At 45.2% G+C, this 24796-nt stretch overlaps 1 protein-coding gene across 3 annotated transcripts in view; it reads left to right on the top strand.

The window, feature by feature from the left end:
* VWDE (von Willebrand factor D and EGF domains) overlaps window positions 1-24796 on the top strand; it is a 162383-nt gene that overhangs the window by 78012 nt on the left and 59575 nt on the right. For all 3 annotated transcript variants that reach the window (XM_075315715.1, XM_075315714.1, XM_075315713.1), the window contains exons 15-20: window positions 816-920; window positions 2430-2544; window positions 9070-9320; window positions 22114-22333; window positions 22423-22557; window positions 22878-22997. In XM_075315715.1, the coding sequence (XP_075171830.1) occupies window positions 816-920; window positions 2430-2544; window positions 9070-9320; window positions 22114-22333; window positions 22423-22557; window positions 22878-22997 (946 nt within the window). The remainder of the gene's footprint in view (window positions 1-815; window positions 921-2429; window positions 2545-9069; window positions 9321-22113; window positions 22334-22422; window positions 22558-22877; window positions 22998-24796) is intronic.

Raw genomic sequence — 24796 nt, 5'->3', positions numbered from 1 at the left:
ATAAGGCATTATTATCATGGTGTATAGCACTATATGGCATTATTATCATGGTGTATAGGACTATATGGCATTATTATCATGGTGTATAGCACTATATGGCATTATTATCATGGTGTATAGCACTATATGGCATTATTATCATGGTGTATAGCACTATATGGCATTATTATCATGGTGTATAGCACTATATGGCATTATTATCATGGTGTATAGCACTATATGGCATTATTATCATGGTGTATAGCACTATATGGCATTATTATCAGGGTGTATAGCACTATATGGCATTATTATCATGGTGTATAGCACTATATGGCATTATTATCATGGTGTGGTGTATAGCACTATATGGCATTATTATCAGGGTGTATAGCACTATATGGCATTATTATCATGGTGTATAGCACTATAAGGCATTATTATCATGGTGTATAGGACTATATGGCATTATTATCATGGTGTATAGCACTATATGGCATTATTATCATGGTGTATAGCACTATATGGCATTATTATCATGGTGTATAGCACTATATGGCATTATTATCAGGGTGTATAGCACTATATGGCATTATTATCAGGGTGTATAGCACTATATGGCATTATTATCAGGGTGTATAGCACTATATGGCATTATTATCATGGTGTATAGGACTTTACTGTTAATCTCTTGATATATTGCAGACATATAGGGATAATTATAGACTGTCGTGCAATAAACGTTCCGGGTAATATATCCATATAACGTATGACCTGCAGCTGAGATCAGCCATCACCCGCCATTGATCAGTAATTCACATTCCCTCTGTCTCCAGGTGTCTAATGATGGAGAGGTCTTCAGTAACTTCAAGTCTATGACATTATATGATGGCGCCTGCCAGAGCTGCGACCCCGTGTCAGAGGGGCTGTGCACATTAAAGGTAAGGGGCAGCTGCTGTCCATGCTGGAGAATCCCTTTTAGTTTGATGCTGCTGCTGCTGATGATGATTGATCCTGTGGAGTCCTGCTATTGGGATTCCCAATGCTAAACTATTACCATGAGTGTTTAGTTTCTCTGCAGTGCCTCCGCAGGTGGGAGTGAGTATTACACAGCTGTAAAGTCAGAATTGTAAATCACTATGAGGATACATTCCCTTTAAAGGATTTTTTATCACGTTAAAAATGATTTATTTATTTACTTTTTTTTTATAAACGGCGCAGAATTAGTTAAGAATAGAAAAGTATCATTACTGAATTCACCGGTCCCCCGCTCCATTCTGATGTCACCCGGTCCCCATCAGTCTGTATTTCCTGCTGATGTCAGGACGCAGTAACATGTGACAATTGCAGTGGAAAGTTACTGGCTGGGACTGGGTGGTGTACTGGAAGGGACTGGGTGGTGTTCCGGCAGGGACTGGGTGATGTACCAGCAGTGGACTGAGTACTGTATCGGCAGGGACTGGGTGGTGGGTGGTATACCGGGTGGTGGGTGGTATACCAGCAGTGGACTGGGTGGTGTACTGGCAGGGACTGAGTGGTGTTACGACAAGGACTGAGTGGTGTACCGGCAGGGACTGGGTGATGTGCTGGCAGGGACAAGGAGGTGTGCCAGCAGGGACTGGGTGGTGTGCTGGCAGGGACTAGGTGGTGTACCAGCAGGGACTAGGTGGTGATCAAGCAGGGACTGTGTGGTGTACCGGCAGGGACTGGGTGGTGTACAGGCAGGGACTGGGTGGTGATCCAGCAGGGACTGGGTGGTGTACCGGCAGGGACTGGGTGGTGATCCAGCAGGGACTGGGTGGTGTACCGGCAGGGACTGGGTGGTGTACCGGCAGGAACTGGGTGGTGATCCAGCAGGGACTGGGTGGTGTACCGGCAGGGACTGGGTGGTGTACCGGCAGGGACTGGGTGGTGATTAAGCAGGGTCTGGGTGGTGTACCGGCAGGGACTGGGTGGTGTACCGGCAGGGACTGGGTGGTGATCCAGCAGGGACTGGGTGGTGTACCGGCAGGGACTGGGTGGTGTACCGGCAGGGACTGGGTGGTGATTCAGCAGGGTCTGGGTGGTGTACCGGCAGGGACTGGGTGGTGATTCAGCAGGGTCTGGGTGGTGTACCGGCAGGGACTTTGTGGTGATCCAGCAGGGACTGGGTGGTGATCCAGCAGGGACTGGGTGATGTACCGGCAGGGATTGGGTGGTGATCCAGCAGGGACTGGGTGGTGTACCGGCAGGGACTGGGTGGTGTACCGGCAGGGACTGGGTGATGTACTGGCAAGGACTGGGTGGTGTACCGGCACGGACTGGGTGGTGTACCGGCAGGGACTGGGTGGTGTACCGGCAGGGACTGGGTGGTGTAACGGAAGTGATTATTGATTATTCGTAAAACGTTCTTACTTGACAACTACTTCCAGCTCAGTTATCAATGTAAAATTAATTTTTATTCTTCTCAGGAGAAGACGTGTAACATTGATGGGCTCTGCTACGCGGAAGGAGACACAAACCCAACAAGTCCATGTTTACTCTGCAACCCAAGCGTCTCCAAGCTCACCTGGTCCATCGCTGAACGTAAGATCCCCTTTATTTATGGTCCAGACTGTTTGACCTGCCTTAGCATACAAGGGAATAATGTTAACTGTTCCCTTCTACCAGAAATTTCTGACTGACCGGTTTTCTTAGATGGCGTGACTAAAAGCGTCCGACATATTTCTGTCCTCATAGAAATAATGAACTCTTCTGCAAACCTTAAAGTCAAAACCACTGGTCCCAGATTAGGATGGTCCCTCTCATCTTTCTCCTTGGTCTATCTGGTCCTGGCTCCTCTCATCTGTCTCCTTGGTCTCTCTCGTCCTGGCTCCTCTCATCTGTCTCCTTGGTCTCTTTCGTCCTGGCTCCTCTCATCTGTCTCCTTGGTCTCTCTCGTCCTGGCTCCTCTCATCTGTCTCCTTGGTCTCTCTCGTCCTGGCTCCTCTCATCTGTCTCCTTGGTCTCTCTCGTCCTGGCTCCTCTCATCTGTCTCCTTGGTTTCTCTCGTCCTGGCTCCTCTCATCTGTCTCCTTGGTCTCTCTCGTCCTGGCTCCTCTCATCTGTCTCCTTGGTCTCTCTCGTCCTGGCTCCTCTCATCTGTCTCCTTGATCTCTCTCGTCCTGGCTCCTCTCATCTGTCTCCTTGGTCTCTTTCGTCCTGGCTCCTCTCATCTGTCTCCTTGATCTCTCTCGTCCTGGCTCCTCTCATCTGTCTCCTTGATCTCTCTCGTCCTGGCTCCTCTCATCTGTCTCCTTGGTCTCTCTCGTCCTGGCTCCTCTCATCTGTCTCCTTGGTCTCTCTGATCCTGGCTCCTCTCATCTGTCTCCTTGGTCTCTCTGATCCTGGCTCCTCTCATCTGTCTCCTTGGTCTCTCTGGTCCTGGCTCCTCTCATCTGTCTCCTTGATCTCTCTCGTCCTGGCTCCTCTCATCTGTCTCCTTGATCTCTCTCGTCCTGGTTCCTCTAATCTGTCTCCTTGGTCTCTCTCGTCCTGGCTCCTCTCATCTGTCTCCTTGGTCTCTCTGATCCTGGCTCCTCTCATCTGTCTCCTTGGTCTCTCTGATCCTGGCTCCTCTCATCTGTCTCCTTGGTCTCTCTGGTCCTGGCTCCTCTCATCTGTCTCCTTGATCTCTCTCGTCCTGGCTCCTCTCATCTGTCTCCTTGATCTCTCTCGTCCTGGCTCCTCTCATCTGTCTCCTTGATCTCTCTCGTCCTGGCTCCTCTCATCTGTCTCCTTGGTCTCTTTCGTCCTGGCTCCTCTCATCTGTCTCCTTGATCTCTCTCGTCCTGGCTCCTCTCATCTGTCTCCTTGATCTCTCTCGTCCTGGCTCCTCTCATCTGTCTCCTTGGTCTCTCGTCCTGGCTCCTCTCATCTGTCTCCTTGGTCTCTCTGGTCCTGGCTCCTCTCATCTGTCTCCTTGGTCTCTCTCGTCCTGGCTCCTCTCATCTGTCTCCTTGGTCTCTCTCGTCCTGGCTCCTCTCATCTGTCTCCTTGGTCTCTCTCGTCCTGGCTCCTCTCATCTGTCTCCTTGGTCTCTCTCATCCTGGCTCCTCTCATCTGTCTCCTTGGTCTCTCTGGTCCTGGCTCCTCTCATCTGTCTCCTTGGTCTCTCTCGTTCTGGCTCCTCTCATCTGTCTCCTTGGTCTCTCTCGTCCTGGCTCCTCTCATCTGTCTCCTTGGTCTCTCTGGTCCTGGCTCCTCTCATCTGTCTCCTTAGTCTCTCTGGTCCTGGCTCCTCTCATCTGTCTCCTTGGTTTCTCTCGTCCTGGCTCCTCTCATCTGTCTCCTTGGTCTCTCTCGTCCTGGCTCCTCTCATCTGTCTCCTTGGTCTCTCTCGTCCTGGCTCCTCTCATCTGTCTCCTTGGTCTCTCTCGTCCTGGCTCCTCTCATCTGTCTCCTTGGTCTCTCTCGTCCTGGCTCCTCTCATCTGTCTCCTTGGTCTCTCTGGTCCTGGCTCCTCTCATCTGTCTCCTTGGTCTCTCTGATCCTGGCTCCTCTCATCTGTCTCCTTGGTCTCTCTGGTCCTGGCTCCTCTCATCTGTCTCCTTAGTCTCTCTGGTCCTGGCTCCTCTCATCTGTCTCCTTGGTCTCTCTCGTCCTGGCTCCTCTCATCTGTCTCCTTGGTCTCTCTCGTCCTGGCTCCTCTCATCTGTCTCCTTGGTCTCTCTCGTCCTGGCTCCTCTCATCTGTCTCCTTGGTTTCTCTCGTCCTGGCTCCTCTCATCTGTCTCCTTGGTCTCTCTCGTCCTGGCTCCTCTCATCTGTCTCCTTGGTCTCTCTCGTCCTGGCTCCTCTCATCTGTCTCCTTGGTCTCTCTGGTCCTGGCTCCTCTCATCTGTCTCCTTGGTCTCTCTCGTCCTGGCTCCTCTCATCTGTCTCCTTGGTCTCTTTCGTCCTGGCTCCTCTCATCTGTCTCCTTGATCTCTCTCGTCCTGGCTCCTCTCATCTGTCTCCTTGATCTCTCTCGTCCTGGCTCCTCTCATCTGTCTCCTTGGTCTCTCTCGTCCTGGCTCCTCTCATCTGTCTCCTTGATCTCTCTCGTCCTGGTTCCTCTAATCTGTCTCCTTGGTCTCTCTCGTCCTGGCTCCTCTCATCTGTCTCCTTGGTCTCTCTCGTCCTGGCTCCTCTCATCTGTCTCCTTCGTCTCTCTCGTCCTGGCTCCTCTCATCTGTCTCCTTGGTCTCTCTGGTCCTGGCTCCTCTCATCTGTCTCCTTGGTCTCTCTCGTTCTGGCTCCTCTCATCTGTCTCCTTGGTCTCTCTCGTCCTGGCTCCTCTCATCTGTCTCCTTGGTCTCTCTGGTCCTGGCTCCTCTCATCTGTCTCCTTAGTCTCTCTGGTCCTGGCTCCTCTCATCTGTCTCCTTGGTTTCTCTCGTCCTGGCTCCTCTCATCTGTCTCCTTGGTCTCTCTCGTCCTGGCTCCTCTCATCTGTCTCCTTGGTCTCTCTCGTCCTGGCTCCTCTCATCTGTCTCCTTGGTCTCTCTCGTCCTGGCTCCTCTCATCTGTCTCCTTGGTCTCTCTCGTCCTGGCTCCTCTCATCTGTCTCCTTGGTCTCTCTGGTCCTGGCTCCTCTCATCTGTCTCCTTGGTCTCTCTGATCCTGGCTCCTCTCATCTGTCTCCTTGGTCTCTCTGGTCCTGGCTCCTCTCATCTGTCTCCTTAGTCTCTCTGGTCCTGGCTCCTCTCATCTGTCTCCTTGGTCTCTCTCGTCCTGGCTCCTCTCATCTGTCTCCTTGGTCTCTCTCGTCCTGGCTCCTCTCATCTGTCTCCTTGGTCTCTCTCGTCCTGGCTCCTCTCATCTGTCTCCTTGGTCTCTCTGGTCCTGGCTCCTCTCATCTGTCTCCTTGGTCTCTCTCGTCCTGGCTCCTCTCATCTGTCTCCTTGGTCTCTCTCGTCCTGGCTCCTCTCATCTGTCTCCTTGGTCTCTCTCGTCCTGGCTCCTCTCATCTGTCTCCTTGGTTTCTCTCGTCCTGGCTCCTCTCATCTGTCTCCTTGGTTTCTCTCGTCCTGGCTCCTCTCATCTGTCTCCTTGGTCTCTCTCGTCCTGGCTCCTCTCATCTGTGTCCTTGGTTTCTCTCGTCCTGGCTCCTCTCATCTGTCTCCTTGGTTTCTCTCGTCCTGGCTCCTCTCATCTGTCTCCTTGGTTTCTCTCGTCCTGGCTCCTCTCATCTGTCTCCTTGGTCTCTCTCGTCCTGGCTCCTCTCATCTGTCTCCTTGGTCTCTCTCGTCCTGGCTCCTCTCATCTGTCTCCTTGGTCTCTCTCGTCCTGGCTCCTCTCATCTGTCTCCTTGGTCTCTCTGGTCCTGGCTCCTCTCATCTGTCTCCTTGGTCTCTCTGGTCCTGGCTCCTCTCATCTGTCTCCTTGGTCTCTCTCGTCCTGGCTCCTCTCATCTGTCTCCTTGGTCTCTCTGGTCCTGGCTCCTCTCATCTGTCTCCTTGGTCTCTCTCGTCCTGGCTCCTCTCATCTGTCTCCTTGGTCTCTCTGGTCCTGGCTCCTCTCATCTGTCTCCTTGGTCTCTCTCGTCCTGGCTCCTCTCATCTGTCTCCTTGGTCTCTCTCGTCCTGGCTCCTCTCATCTGTCTCCTTGGTCTCTCTCGTCCTGGCTCCTCTCATCTGTCTCCTTGGTCTCTCTGGTCCTGGCTCCTCTCATCTGTCTCCTTGGTCTCTCTGGTCCTGGCTCCTCTCATCTGTCTCCTTGGTCTCTCTCGTCCTGGCTCCTCTCATCTGTCTCCTTGGTCTCTCTCGTCCTGGCTCCTCTCATCTGTCTCCTTGGTCTCTCTGGTCCTGGCTCCTCTCATCTGTCTCCTTGGTCTCTCTCGTCCTGGCTCCTCTCATCTGTCTCCTTGGTCTCTCTGGTCCTGGCTCCTCTCATCTGTCTCCTTGGTCTCTCTCGTCCTGGCTCCTCTCATCTGTCTCCTTGGTCTCTCTGGTCCTGGCTCCTCTCATCTGTCTCCTTGGTCTCTCTCGTCCTGGCTCCTCTCATCTGTCTCCTTGGTCTCTCTCGTCCTGGTCCATCTCATCCTGTTTCCCTGGCTCTTTTCTTCCGGTCTCCGCTCTCTGTCTCCTTTGTTTTTCCCTTTTTTTTTCTCCCCGGTCTTTCTCTTTCTGCCCCGCAATCCCCCTTTTTTCCTTCCCTGACTCCTCTCTGCCGGTCGTCATAGTTCCTGTTTTTTAATATCTCGAATCCTTCTATTCCTATCTCCTGATACATCTCTTCTTGTCTCTTTCCATAGTCCTTCTCTTCCAATCTTCTTAGTCCAGTTTTGTTGTTTACATGTTCTGTTTTATTTTCCTGTCTCCCTGATCCTTCTTCTCCTCTCTTCCTGTTTCCCAAATCCCTCTCTTCTTCTCTCTCTCCCTCCCTGATCACTTTCTCCTGTTTTACCTTTCCCTCTCTTGCGTTCTCTGTTTCTTCTCTACCTGCCTTTCAGATCCCTTCCTCTTTTTTCCAAATCCTGCTCTCCCCATCTTCCTGGTCCCTCTCTCCTCATCATCCTTGGCTGTCTCTTTCCATTTTCCTGGTCCCTCTCTTCCCATCTTGCTGGTCCCTCTCTTACATCTTCCTTGTTCTTCTCTTCCCATCTTCCTGATCCATCTGTTACATCTTCATGGTCTCTCTCTTCCATCTTCCTGGTACTTCTCTTCCCTTCCCATCTTCCTGGCCCCTCTCTCCCCATATCTTCATGGTCCCCTCTCTTCCATCTTCCTGGACCCTCGTCTCCATCTTCCTGGCCCCTCTCTCCCCATATCTTCCTGGCCCCTCTCTCCCCATATCTTCATTGTCCCCTCTCTTCGATCTTCTTGGACCCTCGTCTCCATTCTCCTGGTCCCTCTTTTCCCATCTTCCTGATCCCTCTCTTCCATCTTCCTGATCACTCTTTTCCCATCTTCCTGATCCCTCTCTTCCATCTTCCTGGTCACTCTCTTCCCATCTTCCTGATCCCTCTCTTCCATCTTCCTGGTCCCACTCTTCCATCTTCCTGGTCCTTCTGTTCCATCTTCCTGGCCCCTCTTCTCCATCCTCCTAGTCCCTCTCTTCCCATCTTCCTGGTCCTTCTCTTCCTATCTTTCTGGTTTCGCTCTTCCCATCTTCCCGGTCCCTCTCTTCCCATCTTCCTGATCCCTCTCTTCCATCTTCTTGGTCCCACTCTTCCCTTCGTCCTGGTCCCTCTCTTCCATCTGTCTGGTCCCTCTCCCCATCTTCCTGGTCCCTCTCTTCCCATTTTCCCGATGCCTCTCTTCCCATCTTCCTTGTGCCTCTCTTCCATCTTCCTGGTCTCTCTCTTCCATCTTCCTGGTCCCACTCTTCCATCTTCCTGGTCCTTCTGTTCCATCTTCCTGGCCCCTCTTCTCCATCCTCCTAGTCCCTCTCTTCCCATCTTCCTGGTACTTCTCTTCCTATCTTTCTGGTTTCGCTCTTCCCATCTTCCTGGTCCCTCTCTTCCATCTTCCTGGTCCCTCTCTTCCCATCTTCCTGGTCCCTCTCTTCCATCTTCCTGGTCCCTCTCTTCCCATCTTCCTGGTCCCTCTTTTCCATCTTCCTAGTCCCTCTCTTCCCATCTTCCTGGTCCCACGCTTCCATCTTCCTGGTTCTTCTGTTCCATCTTCCTGGCCCCTCTTTTCCATCCTCCTAATTCCTCTCTTCCCATCTTCCTGGTCCTTCTCTTCCTATCTTCCTGGTCCCTCTGTATCCATTTTTTTGGTCTCTCTTCCATCTTCCTGGTCCTTCTCTTCCTTCTTCTTGGTCTCTCTCTTCCATCTTCTTGGCCCTTTTCTCCATCCTCCTAGTCCCTCTCTTCTCATCTTCCTGGTCCCACTCTTCCAGCTTCCTTGTTCCTCTCTTCCATCCTCCTAATCCCCCTCTTACCATCTTCCTGGTCCCTCTCTTCCCATCTTCCTGGTCCCTTTCTTCCATCTTCTTGGTCTCTCTCTCCCATCTTCCTGGTCTCTTTTTTCCATCTTATTGAACCCTCTCTTCGATCTTCCTGGTCCTCTCTTCTCATCTTCCTGGTCTCCCTCTTCCCATCTTCCTGGTCTATCTCTTCCATCTTATTGATCCCTGTCTTCCAGGTAACCAGCCTCCTGAGCTCCATTCCTTACCAGAAGAGCTGCAGACGTTTTACAGCGAGAACTTTGTCTACCAGTTTGTGGGGTCAGATCCAGAAGGTTCCGCGATCCTGTTCTCGTTAGAATCTGGGCCAGAAGGAGCTAGCTTATCTCCAGCGGGATTACTGATCTGGAAGGTTATGTCACCAAATACAGAGAAAATAGTGTTTTCTGTCTCTGATGACTGCAACGCGAAGACGACTATAGCAGTGGAGGTATGTGCTGCTAGCTGGATGATGCTGCATCTGTCCGTGTACCTCTATGGGAAGTGAACTGGCTTTTCTTCTATTTCTTTCTATGACACAGAGCTCCAGATTCCCAGAGTACGATGGGATAAATTCTGAGGTCCTCCAGTCTCCTCTAGAGGGAGCTGTGGAGCTTACTGCATACAGGTTTGATGTAAAAACTACATGCAGTGAGCTCCCTCTAGTGGTGGCTGAAGGTTTTAATTCCTAATAATTGGCTACTGTTTTTTCTGCTTCTAGCCATTTTATAATCACAGATATCACACGTGGTGCTGAACCTTTCACTTCAATCCTGGAGACAAATAAATGTGAAAATGATTTAATGAGTAATCATTATTTTATATTTTATTTCATAAATCAATAATACACATGAAAATAAGGATCTTTGTAATATATATTATTAGAGAAATCTGTTTTTTTCTCCTCCTGGACTGATCTTTCACTTTCAGTTCATGAGTAAATTCTGTATTTAGTGAAGAGAGACGTTCCCATTGCTGAGATAGGAGATAACAGTTGTTGTTCATAAGATTTTATGGAGAGGGTAGGGGGAGGAGCTAGAGGCAGAGACAGACATTCGGCTCCAAGTTCACCTAATATGTCAGTTACAATTATCTATAGACAGACATTCTGCTGCAAGTTCTCCTGAAATGTCAGTTACAATTATCCATAAACAGGCATTCTGCTGCAAGTTCACCTGAAATTTCAATTACAATTCTCCATAGATAGACATTCTGCTGCAAGTTCACCTGAAATTTCAATTACAATTCTTTATAGACAGACATTCTGCTGCAAGTTCTCCTGGAATATCAGTTACAATTCTCTATAGACAGACATTCTGCTGCAACTTCTCCTGAAACATCAGTTACAATTCTCCATAGAAATATATTCTGCTGCAAGTTCACCTGAAATGTTAGTTACAATTCTCCATAGACAGACATTCTGCGGCAAGTTCTCCTGAAATGTCAGTTACAATTATCTATAGACAGACCTTCTGCTGCAAGTTCTCCTGAAATGTCAGTTACAATTATCCATAGACAGCCATTCTGCTGCAAGTTCTCCTGAAATGTCAGTTACAATTATCCACAGACAGACATTCTGCTGCAAGTTCTCCTGAAATGTTAGTTACAATTCTCCATAGACAGACATTCTGCTGCAAGTTCTCCTGAAATGACAGTTACAATTATCCATAGACAGCCATTCTGCTGCAAGTTCTCCTGAAATGTCAGTTACAATTTTCCATAGACAGACTTTCTGCTGCAAGTTCACCTGAAATGTCAGTTACAATTCTCCATAGAATATTATAAGCATCAACTGTCACTTATTACAAAGATTCTTAATTTCATGGGTACTAATGTTTTATTAAATAAAACTTAAGATGGTCGCACTTTATCTATATAGCCAGAAGAATAAAATTAGCATTGGTTATGCATTAAGACCAGAATGTAGAAGTCTAGAGTCTCTGCAACACTCACTTCTAGGAAGTGTGAGAATGACTGAAGGTTGTAGTTCACCGAATATGTATCATTCCCTTTCTGAAGATCTAGAACCTGAAGTGTCTCCTTTCACAATCGCTTTGAAGTTCAAAAGATTCCAATCTCGGAAAGTAAAGATTCCCATAAGCTGCACATGAAAGTCTGAGACTCTACACATGAAAGTCTGAGACTCTGCACATGAAAGTCTGAGACTCTGCACATGAAAGCCTGAGACTCTGCACATGAAAGTCTGAGACTCTGCACATGAAAGTCTGAGACTCTGCACATGAAAGTCTGAGACTCTGCACATGAAAGTCTGAGACTCTGCACATGAAAGCCTGAGACTCTGCACATGAAAGTCTGAGACTCTGCACATGAAAGTCTGAGACTCTGCACATGAAAGTCTGAGACTCTGCACATGAAAGTCTGAGACTCTGCACATGAAAGTCTGAGACTCTACACATGAAAGTCTGAGACTCTGCACATGAAAGTCTGAGACTCTGCACATGAAAGTCTGAGACTCTGCACATGAAAGTCTGAGACTCTGCACATGAAAGTCTGAGACTCTGCACATGAAAGCCTGAGACTCTGCACATGAAAGTCTGAGACTCTGCACATGAAAGTCTGAGACTCTGCACATGAAAGTCTGAGACTCTGCACATGAAAGTCTGAGACTCTGCACATGAAAGTCTGAGACTCTGCACATGAAAGTCTGAGACTCTGCACATGTAAGCCTGAGACTCTGCACATGAAAGTCTGAGACTCTGCACATGAAAGTCTGAGACTCTGCACATGAAAGTCTGAGACTCTGCACATGAAAGTCTGAGACTCTGCACATGAAAGTCTGAGACTCTGCACATGAAAGTCTGAGACTCTGCACATGAAAGTCTGAGACTCTGCACATGAAAGTCTGAGACTCTGCACATGAAAGTCTGAGACTCTGCACATGAAAGTCTGAGACTCTGCACATGAAAGTCTGAGACTCTGCACATGAAAGTCTGAGACTCTGCACATGAAAGTCTGAGACTCTGCACATGAAAGTCTGAGACTCTGCACATGAAAGTCTGAGACTCTGCACATGAAAGTCTGAGACTCTGCACATGAAAGTCTGAGACTCTGCACATGAAAGTCTGAGACTCCGCACATGAAAGTCTGAGACTCCGCACATGAAAGTCTGAGACTCTACACATGAAAGTCTGAGACTCTGCACATGAAAGTCTGAGACTCTGCACATGAAAGTCTGAGACTCTGCACATGAAAGTCTGAGACTCTGCACATGAAAGTCTGAGACTCTGCACATGAAAGTCTGAGACTCTGCACATGAAAGTCTGAGACTCTGCACATGAAAGTCTGAGACTCTGCACATGAAAGTCTGAGACTCTGCACATGAAAGTCTGAGACTCTGCACATGAAAGTCTGAGACTCTGCACATGAAAGTCTGAGACTCTACACATGAAAGTCTGAGACTCTGCACATGAAAGTCTGAGACTCTGCACATGAAAGTCTGAGACTCTGCACATGAAAGTCTGAGACTCCGCACATGAAAGTCTGAGACTCCGCACATGAAAGTCTGAGAATCTGCACATGAAAGTCTGAGACTCTACACATGAAAGCCTGAGACTCTACACATGAAAGTCTGAGACTCTGCCCATGAAAGTCTGAGACTCTGCACATGAAAGTCTGAGACTCTACACATGAAAGCCTGAGACTCTACACATGAAAGTCTGAGACTCTGCCCATGAAAGTCTGAGACTCTGCACATGAAAGTCTGAGACTCTGCACATGAAAGTCTGAGACTCTGCACATGAAAGTCTGAGACTCTGCACATGAAAGTCTGAGACTCTGCACATGAAAGTCTGAGACTCTGCACATGAAAGTCTGAGACTCTGCACATGAAAGTCTAAGACTCTGCACATGAAAGTCTGAGACTCTACACATGAAAGTCTGAGACTCTGCACATGAAAGTCTGAGACTCTGCACATGAAAGTCTGAGACTCTGCACATGAAAGTCTGAGACTCCGCACATGAAAGTCTGAGACTCCGCACATGAAAGTCTGAGAATCTGCACATGAAAGTCTGAGACTCTACACATGAAAGCCTGAGACTCTACACATGAAAGTCTGAGACTCTGCCCATGAAAGTCTGAGACTCTGCACATGAAAGTCTGAGACTCTACACATGAAAGTCTGAGACTCTGCACATGAAAGTCTGAGACTCTACACATGAAAGTCTGAGACTCTGCCCATGAAAGTCTGAGACTCTACACATGAAAGTCTGAGACTCTGCACATGAAAGTCTGAGACTCTGCACATGAAAGTCTGAGACTCTACACATGAAAGTCTGAGACTCTGGACATGAAAGTCTGAGACTCTACACATGAAAGTCTGAGACTCTGCACATGAAAGTCTGAGACTCTGCACATGAAAGTCTGAGACTCTGCACATGAAAGTCTGAGACTCTGCACATGAAAGTCTGAGACTCTGCACATGAAAGTCTGAGACTCTGCACATGAAAGTCTGAGACTCTACACATGAAAGTCTGAGACTCTGCACATGAAAGTCTGAGACTCTACACATGAAAGTCTGAGACTCTGCACATGAAAGTCTGAGACTCTGCACATGAAAGTCTGAGACTCTACACATGAAAGTCTGAGACTCTGCACATGAAAGTCTGAGACTCTACACATGAAAGTCTGAGACTCTGCACATGAAAGTCTGAGACTACACATGAAAGTCTGAGACTCTGCACATGAAAGTCTGAGACTCTGCACATGAAAGCCTGAGACTCTACACATGAAAGTCTGAGACTCTGCACATGAAAGTCTGAGACTCTGCACATGAAAGTCTGAGACTCTGCACATGAAAGTCTGAGACTCTGCACATGAAAGTCTGAGACTCTGCACATGAAAGTCTGAGACTCTGCACATGAAAGTCTGAGACTCTGCACATGAAAGTCTGAGACTCTGCACATGAAAGTCTGAGACTCTGCACATGAAAGTCTAAGACTCTGCACATGAAAGTCTGAGACTCTACACATGAAAGTCTGAGACTCTGCACATGAAAGTCTGAGACTCTGCACATGAAAGTCTGAGACTCTGCACATGAAAGTCTGAGACTCCGCACATGAAAGTCTGAGACTCCGCACATGAAAGTCTGAGAATCTGCACATGAAAGTCTGAGACTCTACACATGAAAGCCTGAGACTCTACACATGAAAGTCTGAGACTCTGCACATGAAAGTCTGAGACTCTACACATGAAAGTCTGAGACTCTGCACATGAAAGTCTGAGACTCTACACATGAAAGTCTGAGACTCTGCCCATGAAAGTCTGAGACTCTACACATGAAAGTCTGAGACTCTGCACATGAAAGTCTGAGACTCTGCACATGAAAGTCTGAGACTCTACACATGAAAGTCTGAGACTCTGGACATGAAAGTCTGAGACTCTACACATGAAAGTCTGAGACTCTGCACATGAAAGTCTGAGACTCTGCACATGAAAGTCTGAGACTCTGCACATGAAAGTCTGAGACTCTGCACATGAAAGTCTGAGACTCTGCACATGAAAGTCTGAGACTCTGCACATGAAAGTCTGAGACTCTACACATGAAAGTCTGAGACTCTGCACATGAAAGTCTGAGACTCTACACATGAAAGTCTGAGACTCTGCACATGAAAGTCTGAGACTCTGCACATGAAAGTCTGAGACTCTACACATGAAAGTCTGAGACTCTGCACATGAAAGTCTGAGACTCTACACATGAAAGTCTGAGACTCTGCACATGAAAGTCTGAGACTACACATGAAAGTCTGAGACTCTGCACATGAAAGTCTGAGACTCTGCACATGAAAGCCTGAGACTCTACACATGAAAGTCTGAGACTCTGCACATGAAAGTCTGAGACTCTGCACATGAAAGTCTGAGACTCTGCACATGAAAGTCTGAGACTCTGCACATGAAAGTCTGAGACTCTGCACATGAAAGTCTGAGACTCTGCACATGAAAGTCTGAGACTCTGCACATGAAAGTCTGAGACTCTGCACATGAAAGTCTGAGACTCTGCACATGAAAGTCTGAGACTCTGCACATGAAAGTCTGAGACTCTGCACATGAAAGTCTGAGACTCTGCACATGAAAGTCTGAGACTCTGCACATGAAAGTCTGAGACTCTGCACATGAAAGTCTGAGACTCTGCACATGAAAGTCTGAGACTCTGCACATGAAAGCCTGAGACTCTACACATGAAAGTCTGAGACTCTGCACATGAAAGTCTGAGACTCTGCACATGAAAGTCTGAGACTACACATGAAAGTCTGAGACTCTGCACATGGAAGTCTGAGACTCTGCACATGAAAGTCTGAGACTCTGCACATGAAAGCCTGAGACTCTACACATGAAAGTCTGAGACTCTGCACATGAAAGTCTGAGACTCCGCACATGAAAGTCTGAGACTCTGCACATGAAAGTCTGAGACTGCACATGAAAGCCTGAGACTCTGCACATGAAAGTCTGAGACTCTGCACATGAAAGTCTGAGACTCTGCACATGAAAGTCTGAGACTCTGCACATGAAAGTCTGAGACTCTGCACATGAAAGTCTGAGACTCTGCACATGAAAGCCTGAGACTCTGCACATGAAAGCCTGAGACTCTACACATGAAAGTCTGAGACTCTGCACATGAAAGCCTGAGACTCTGCACATGAAAGCCTGAGACTCTGCACATGAAAGCCTGAGACTCTGCACATGAAAGTCTGAGACTCTGCACATGAAAGTCTGAGACTACACATGAAAGTCTGAGACTCTGCACATGAAAGTCTGAGACTCTGCACATGAAAGTCTGAGACTCTGCACATGAAAGCCTGAGACTCTACACATGAAAGTCTGAGACTCTGCACATGAAAGTCTGAGACTCTACACATGAAAGTCTGAGACTCTGCACATGAAAGTCTGAGACTCTACACATGAAAGTCTGAGACTCTGCACATGAAAGCCTGAGACTCTGCACATGAAAGTCTGAGACTCTGCACATGAAAGCCTGAGACTCTACACATGAAAGTCTGAGACTCTGCACATGAAAGTCTGAGACTACACATGAAAGTCTGAGACTCTGCACATGAAAGTCTGAGACTCTGCACATGAAAGTCTGAGACTCTGCACATGAAAGTCTGAGACTCTACACATGAAAGTCTGAGACTCTGCACATGAAAGCCTGAGACTCTGCACATGAAAGTCTGAGACTACACATGAAAGTCTGAGACTCTGCACATGAAAGCCTGAGACTCTACACATGAAAGTCTGAGACTCTGCACATGAAAGTCTGAGACTACACATGAAAGTCTGAGACTCTGCACATGAAAGTCTGAGACTCTGCACATGAAAGTCTGAGACTCTGCACATGAAAGCCTGAGACTCTACACATGAAAGTCTGAGACTCTGCACATGAAAGTCTGAGACTCTGCACATGAAAGCCTGAGACTCTGCACATGAAAGCCTGAGACTCTACACATGAAAGTCTGAGACTACACATGAAAGTCTGAGACTCTACACATGAAAGTCTGAGACTCTGCACATGAAAGTCTGAGACTCTGCACATGAAAGTCTGAGACTCTGCACATGAAAGCCTGAGACTCTACACATGAAAGCCTGAGACTCTGCACATGAAAGTCTGAGACTACACATGAAAGTCTGAGACTCTGCACATGAAAGTCTGAGACTCTGCACATGAAAGTCTGAGACTCTGCACATGAAAGCCTGAGACTCTACACATGAAAGTCTGAGACTCTGCACATGAAAGTCTGAGACTCTACACATGAAAGTCTGAGACTCTGCACATGAAAGTCTGAGACTCTGCACATGAAAGCCTGAGACTCTACACATGAAAGTCTGAGACTCTGCACATGAAAGTCTGAGACTCTGCACATGAAAGTCTGAGACTCTGCACATGAAAGCCTGAGACTCTGCACATGAAAGTCTGAGACTCTGCACATGAAAGTCTGAGACTCTGCACATGAAAGTCTGAGACTCTGCACATGAAAGTCTGAGACTCTGCACATGAAAGTCTGAGACTCTGCACATGAAAGTCTGAGACTCTGCACATGAAAGTCTGAGACTCTGCACATGAAAGTCTGAGACTCTGCACATGAAAGTCTGAGACTCTGCACATGAAAGTCTGAGACTCTGCACATGAAAGTCTGAGACTCTGCACATGAAAGTCTGAGACTCTGCACATGAAAGTCTGAGACTCTGCACATGAAAGCCTGAGACTCTGCACATGAAAGCCTGAGACTCTGCACATGAACGTCTGAGACTCTGCACATGAAAGTCTGAGACTCTGCACATGAAAGTCTGAGACTCTGCACATGAAAGTCTGAGACTCTGCACATGAAAGTCTGAGACTCTGCACATGAAAGTCTGAGACTCTGCACATGAAAGTCTGAGACTCTGCACATGAAAGTCTGAGACTCTGCACATGAAAGTCTGAGACTCTGCACATGAAAGTCTGAGACTCTGCACATGAAAGTCTGAGACTCTGCACATGAAAGTCTGAGACTCTGCACATGAAAGCCTGAGACTCTGCACATGAAAGTCTGAGACTCTGCACATGAAAGCCTGAGACTCTGCACATGAAAGTCTGAGACTACACATGAAAGTCTGAGACTCTGCACATGAAAGTCTGAGACTCTGCACATGAAAGTCTGAGACTCTGCACATGAAAGCCTGAGACTCTACACATGAAAGTCTGAGACTCTGCACATGAAAGTCTGAGACTCTACACATGAAAGTCTGAGACTCTGCACATGAAAGTCTGAGACTCTGCACATGAAAGTCTGAGACTCTGCACATGAAAGCCTGAGACTCTGCACATGAAAGCCTGAGACTCTACACATGAAAGCCTGAGACTCTGCACATGAAAGTCTGAGACTACACATGAAAGTCTGAGACTCTGCACATGAAAGTCTGAGACTCTGCACATGAAAGTCTGAGACTCTGCACATGAAAGCCTGAGACTCTACACATGAAAGTCTGAGACTCTGCACATGAAAGTCTGAGACTCTACACATGAAAGTCTGAGACTCTGCACATGAAAGTCTGAGACTCTGCACATGAAAGCCTGAGACTCTACACATGAAAGTCTGAGACTCTGCACATGAAAGTCTGAGACTCTGCACATGAAAGTCTGAGACTCTGCACATGAAAGCCTGAGACTCTGCACATGAAAGTCTGAGACTCTGCACATGAAAGTCTGAGACTCTGCACATGAAAGTCTGAGACTCTGCACATGAAAGTCTGAGACTCTGCACATGAAAGTCTGAGACTCTGCACATGAAAGTCTGAGACTCTGCACATGAAAGTCTGAGACTCTGCACATGAAAGTCTGAGACTCTGCACATGAAAGTCTGAGACTCTGCACATGAAAGTCTGAGACTCTGCACATGAAAGTCTGAGACTCTGCACATGAAAGTCTGAGACTCTGCACATGAAAGTCTGAGACTCTGCACATGAAAGCCTGAGACTCTGCACATGAAAGCCTGAGACTCTGCACATGAACGTCTGAGACTCTGCACATGAAAGTCTGAGACTCTGCACATGAAAGTCTGAGACTCTGCACATGAAAGTCTGAGACTCTGCACATGAAAGCCTGAGACTCTGCACATGAAAGCCTGAGACTCTGCACATGAACGTCTGAGACTCTGCACATGAAAGTCTGAGACTCTGCACATGAAAGTCTGAGACTCTGCACATGAAAGTCTGAGACTCTGTACATGAACGTCTGAGACTCTGCACATGAAAGTCTGAGACTCTGCACATGAAAGTCTGAGACTCTGCACATGAACGTCTGAGACTCTGCACATGAAAGTCTGAGACTCTGCACATGAAAGCCTGAGACTCTGCACATGAAAGCCTGAGACTCTGCACATGAAAGTCTGAGACTCTGCACATGAAAGTCTGAGACTCTGCACATGAAAGTCTGAGACTCTGCACATGAAAGTCTGAGACTCTGCACATGAAAGTCTGAGACTCTGCACATGAAAGTCTGAGACTCTGCACATGAAAGTCTGAGACTCTGCACATGAAAGTCTGAGACTCTACACATGAAAGTCTGAGACTCTGCACATGAAAGCCTGAGACTCTGCACATGAAAGCCTGAGACTCTGCACATGAAAGTGCACCTCACCCTCAAATAATAGGGAAGGAAGGAGCCAAGATAGATCCTGTGTCAAGTATTATTAGTGACTCCTTCTGTCCTCAGACGTAAAGTTAGTAATGTACATTCATGGCTGAAAGTGTTGGCACCCTTAAAATTGTTTCAGAAAATGCAGTATTCCTAGTACAAAATTAGTGCGATTACATGATTATTTATTTTGTGTGTATTGCAAAAAAAAAAGAAAAAAGGCAAATTGGATATAATTTCACATAAAACATCAAAAATGGGCTCGACAAAATTGTCGGCACCTTTTCTAAATTGTGGATGAACAACTTTGTTTCAAGCATGTGATGTTTGTAAAAAAAACTCACCTGTGACAAGTAACCGGTGTGGGCAATATAAAAATCACACCTGAAACCAAATAAAAGGGGAGAAGTTGACTCATTCTTTGCATTGTGTGTCTGTGTGTGTGTCACACTAAGCATGAAGAACAGAAAGTATTAAGATGAGGGGGACAACAATTTTGTCCAGCCCATTTGTTTCAGTTTTGTGTGACATTATGTCCAACTTTCCTTATTTGTGTAGTTTTTTGAGTTGTTCCAATATATAAAGTTAATCAACATGTGTATAACAAAACGTGTATTTGCAATAATTTCCTGGGAGAAATACTTCATTTTCTGGAACAACTTCAAGGGTGCCAACACTTTCAGCCATCACTGTATGTGACATAAACGTAATTATCATACCATATCAGTGGCTATATTCTTGTCTATAGGAGACAGTAGTAATAATATTCTTGTATATAGGAGCAGTATTATAGTACTGTAGTTATATTCTTGTACATGGGGGGCAGTATTATAATAGTTATATTCTTGTACATAGGGGCAGTATTATAGTAGTTATATTCTTGTACATAGGAGCAGTATTATAGTAGTTATATTCTTGTATATAGGGGACAGTATTATAGTAGTTATATTCTTGTACATAGGGGCAGTATTATAGTAGTTATATTCTTGTACATAGGGGCAGTATTATAGTAGTTATATTCTTGTACATAGGGAGCAGTATTATAGTAGTTATATTCTTGTACATAGGGGCAGTATTATAGTAGTTATATTCTTGTACATAGGAGCAGTATTATAGTAGTTATATTCTTGTATATAGGGGGCAGTATTATAGTAGTTATATTCTTGTACATAGGGGCAGTATTATATTAGTTATATTCTTGTACATAGGAGCAGTATTATAGTAGTTATATTCTTGTACATAGGGGCAGTATTATAGTAGTTATATTCTTGTACGTAGGGGCAGTATTATAGTACTTATATTCCTGTACATAGGAGCAGTATTATAGTAGTTATATTCTTGTACATAGGGGCAGTATTATAGTACTTATATTCCTGTACATAGGAGCAGTATTATAGTAGTTATATTCTTGTACATACAGTAGGAGCAGTATTATAGTAGTTATATTCTTGTACATAGGGGCAGTATTATAGTAGTTATATTCTTGTACGTAGGGGCAGTATTATAGTACTTATATTCCTGTACATAGGAGCAGTATTATAGTAGTTATATTCTTGTACATAGGGGCAGTATTATAGTACTTATATTCCTGTACATAGGAGCAGTATTATAGTAGTTATATTCTTGTACATACAGTAGGAGCAGTATTATAGTAGTTATATTCTTGTACATAGGGGCAGTATTATAGTAGTTATATTCTTGTACATAGGGGCAGTATTATAGTACTTATATTCCTGTACATAGGAGCAGTATTATAGTAGTTATATTCTTGTACATACAGTAGGAGCAGTATTATAGTAGTTATATTCTTGTACATAGGGGCAGTATTATAGTAGTTATATTCTTGTACATAGGAGCAGTATTATAGTAGTTATATTCTTGTACATAGGGGCAGTATTATAGTACTTATATTCCTGTACATAGGAGCAGTATTATAGTAGTTATATTCTTGTACATACAGTAGGAGCAGTATTATAGTAGTTATATCCTTGTACATAGGGGCAGTATTATAGTAGTTATATTCTTGTACATAGGGGCAGTATTATAGTACTTATAATCCTGTACATAGGAGCAGTATTATAGTAGTTATATTCTTGTACATAGGGGCAGTATTATAGTAGTTATATTCTTGTACATACAGTAGGAGCAGTATTATAGTAGTTATATTCTTGTACATAGGGGCAGTATTATATTAGTTATATTCTTGTACATAGGAGCAGTATTATAGTAGTTATATTCTTGTATATAGGGCGCGGTATTATAGTAGTTATATTCTTGTACATAGGGGGCAGTATTATAGTAGTTATATTCTTGTACGTAGGGGCAGTATTATAGTACTTATATTCCTGTACATAGGAGCAGTATTATAGTAGTTATATTCTTGTACATAGGGGCAGTATTATAGTACTTATATTCCTGTACATAGGAGCAGTATTATAGTAGTTATATTCTTGTACATACAGTAGGAGCAGTATTATAGTAGTTATATTCTTGTACATAGGGGCAGTATTATAGTACTTATAATCCTGTACATAGGAGCAGTATTATAGTAGTTATATTCTTGTACATAGGGGCAGTATTATAGTAGTTATATTCTTGTACATACAGTAGGAGCAGTATTATAGTAGTTATATCCTTGTACATAGGGGCAGTATTATAGTAGTTATATTCTTTGACATAGGGGCAGTATTATAGTACTTATAATCCTGTACATAGGAGCAGTATTATAGTAGTTATATTCTTGTACATAGGGGCAGTATTATAGTAGTTATATTCTTGTACATACAATAGGAGCAGTATTATAGTAGTTATATTCTTGTACATAGGGGCAGTATTATAGTAGTTATATTCTTGTACATAGGAGCAGTATTATAGTAGTTATATTCTTGTACATAGGGGCAGTATTATAGTAGTTATATTCTTGTACATAGAGGCAGTATTATAGTAGTTATATTCTTGTACATAGGGGCAGTATTATAGTAGTTATATTCTTGTACATAGGGGCAGTATTATACTAGTTATATTCTTGTACATAGGAGCAGTATTATAGTAGGTAATGATGAAAATACAGTTGTGTTTTGCAATGAATATATGATTCACTCTTGTTATTATTTCTAGGTGTTTGTTAAGCCCTGCGGATGCTTGAACGGAGGCTCTTGTGTGGCCAATGTTAATTTCCCACCCGGCAGAGGAGAGTTTCTCTGTGTTTGTGCCCCGGGGTATGAAGGTGACGGCTGTCAGACTGATGTTGATGATTGTCATTCTGGTCCGTGTGGTGCAGGACGATGTGTGGACCAGGTGAATGGTTATCACTGTGAATGTCCTGCTGGTCTGGAAGGTAAAGAGTTGACTCGTGAATAATTATTATAAATGATAATTTATCACTTTCTTGGTTGGATACGCTGAGATTTATTGATTTGCCCCCAGGTCCAGGCTGTGAGGAGGATGTGGATGAGTGTGTGTCCGCCCCTTGTTACCCCGGCGTACCCTGTACAAATACTTTCGGCTCATACACCTGCGCTTCGTGTCCTGACGGATATGAAGGAGACGGAAACATATGCGGTAATTATGTGCGATCCAGGAAATTCTCCTGACTTTTGCACAATGGGATTTTCCTTTGTATACAGCTGAAGATTAATCCTTCCAGATTATACACTTTGTATCATTCTTCTACCATTTTCAGGATCTCTGCTTGCTGTCAGTAAATAGAATAGTCCTGATGATATATTATATCCACTCTCTTTAATCCCGGATGTTTCCGTTCACTGACAGTAAGCACAGATCCCACATTTAAAGCAACATTGTATTCAAATTCAAAAAAGGGCGTCATAAACAAAGACAACAATGTCACCTGTCCGTTGTTGTTCGCTTTTATCATCCAGTGCAAATAATCCTGACATCACAAAGCCCCAAAACTGCAATTCCAGCAAGTTCTAATATTTACAAAACCAGTGGGGAGCGAAAAAGCCAAAAGGAGGATGAAACTAGTCACCCCCTGAATGGTGAGTAACCGGCTTATTTCCTCCAATCCATCCGCTAGAAGGGAGAACGACTTATATTTCTGTTTAAAGTTATCACAAATTCCTCTCCGTATTCAGATCTAAAAGCAAAAAATGTGCGTAATTTGGGATTTAGGTGCCAATTTTTGCATTTTATTTTTTTGCTTGAAAGCCTTATTGTAATGGGGTTTGTTTCAAAATATTGTATCATTCGTCTTCTACAGCCTCTATGTTTCCCTGTGCATGCGGCTCGTCGCACGGCGCGGTCTGTCACTCTTATTTCTCTTTTTTTTAGTTGATTTATGGCAAAATCAACTTTCAAATTGATAAATCAGCTTTGAACTCGGTTTAGGAGAAGAGAGATAAGAAACAGATAGAGATGATAGAATCAATATGTAACTGTTCTGTACTAAAATTTTGTCCGTTATTCAGGTGGATATGACGTATTTTATTATTTCAAACCCCTTCCCGCTTTTTATTATGCTTTTGGGTCTCGAAAAGCCTGGAAGCATAATAAACATCTTTTTACTACAATCTTTCAACTTTGACCTTGGTTTAGGAGAAGAGAGATAAGAAACAGATGAAGACATTAGAATCAATATGTAACTGCTCTGTACTAAAATTTTGTTACTTATTCAGGTGGATATAATATATTGTTTCATTTTCAACCCCTTCCCCCTTTTTATTATGCTTTTAGGTCTCAAAAAACCTCAGATCATAATAAACATCTCTTTACTACAATCTTTCAACTCTCAAATATTTTAGTCAAATCAAATCTGCTGGACAAATCCAGCGAGTCTGAATGGTGAAAATTTTGGGAGATTCTAGCCTGCCATCAAAAGAAGCTCACTAGTCATTTATTCAGCACCTGTTACGCTAGTTACGGGGCAGTACCAAGCAAACAGTGAAAGGGAAAGGAAGGGAACCCTGTGTTTAGGGAAGGGGACATGATGGTGACCCCCTGACCAAACCTTCCGCTGGTCCCTGGGGTCCCTCACCACCCTAGATAGGTTCCACACCTATGCGCTGAGCCGGATACCTGACCTTAAGTATCCCTAGTTCTGGGCCCTACATAGGGGACAGATGGGATGAGCGCTTCATCAACCCTACTAAATACTAGATAAGACACAAGGAGAACACACGGGGGCAAAGCATGAACTACTTATCTACAGATGACACTAGTAGAAGTTCAGGAAACTTTTCAGCAACAACATCACAGAGGAGCAAAAGCCACCTGCTTTGTCAGGGAGCATTCTGTGCAGCCAAATGCTGTGACCTTCTATGGCCAGAACCACATGACTGTCTGTCACCTGTGACAGCACCTGGCTATGTACAGTGATACATAAAAGCTGTAGAAGATTGTCCATCATGTATTAATATATGCTTTTTAGCAAATAAAAAGATGCCTCGATGTCCTTGGCATTTAAATGTTTAGAGGAATAACTTGCACTCCATAAGTTATCATTGTGCGGCTCATCCTGCTATCTGAGCTCTTACAGGGTCATAACTTCCAAAGTTTAAATCTCTATTAAAGGGAAACCAGGTTTTTGCTCCCCCATATGTGAGCAGCATGTTGTAGGGGCAGAGACCCTGATGACAGCGATGTTTCATTTAATTTACTGGGTGCAGCAGTTGTGCTAGAATCCCTGTTCTCTTTGCTGCAGAGCTCGGAATGCTGAGCTGTGCATAACCCTGCCCACACCACTAATAGGCAGCTTTCTGGTTGCACTGTGTATTCATTGACAGCTGCTATTCAGTATTGGGGGTGAGGTTTCTCAGAACAGGAGGTCTAGGAGGCACAA

This window comes from Anomaloglossus baeobatrachus, chromosome 6 (genome assembly GCF_048569485.1).
Source record: "Anomaloglossus baeobatrachus isolate aAnoBae1 chromosome 6, aAnoBae1.hap1, whole genome shotgun sequence".
Taxonomy (NCBI): Eukaryota; Metazoa; Chordata; class Amphibia; order Anura; family Aromobatidae; genus Anomaloglossus; species Anomaloglossus baeobatrachus.
The sequence above is the reverse complement of the archived record's forward strand: the minus strand, read 5'-3'. Positions and strand labels throughout refer to the sequence as shown.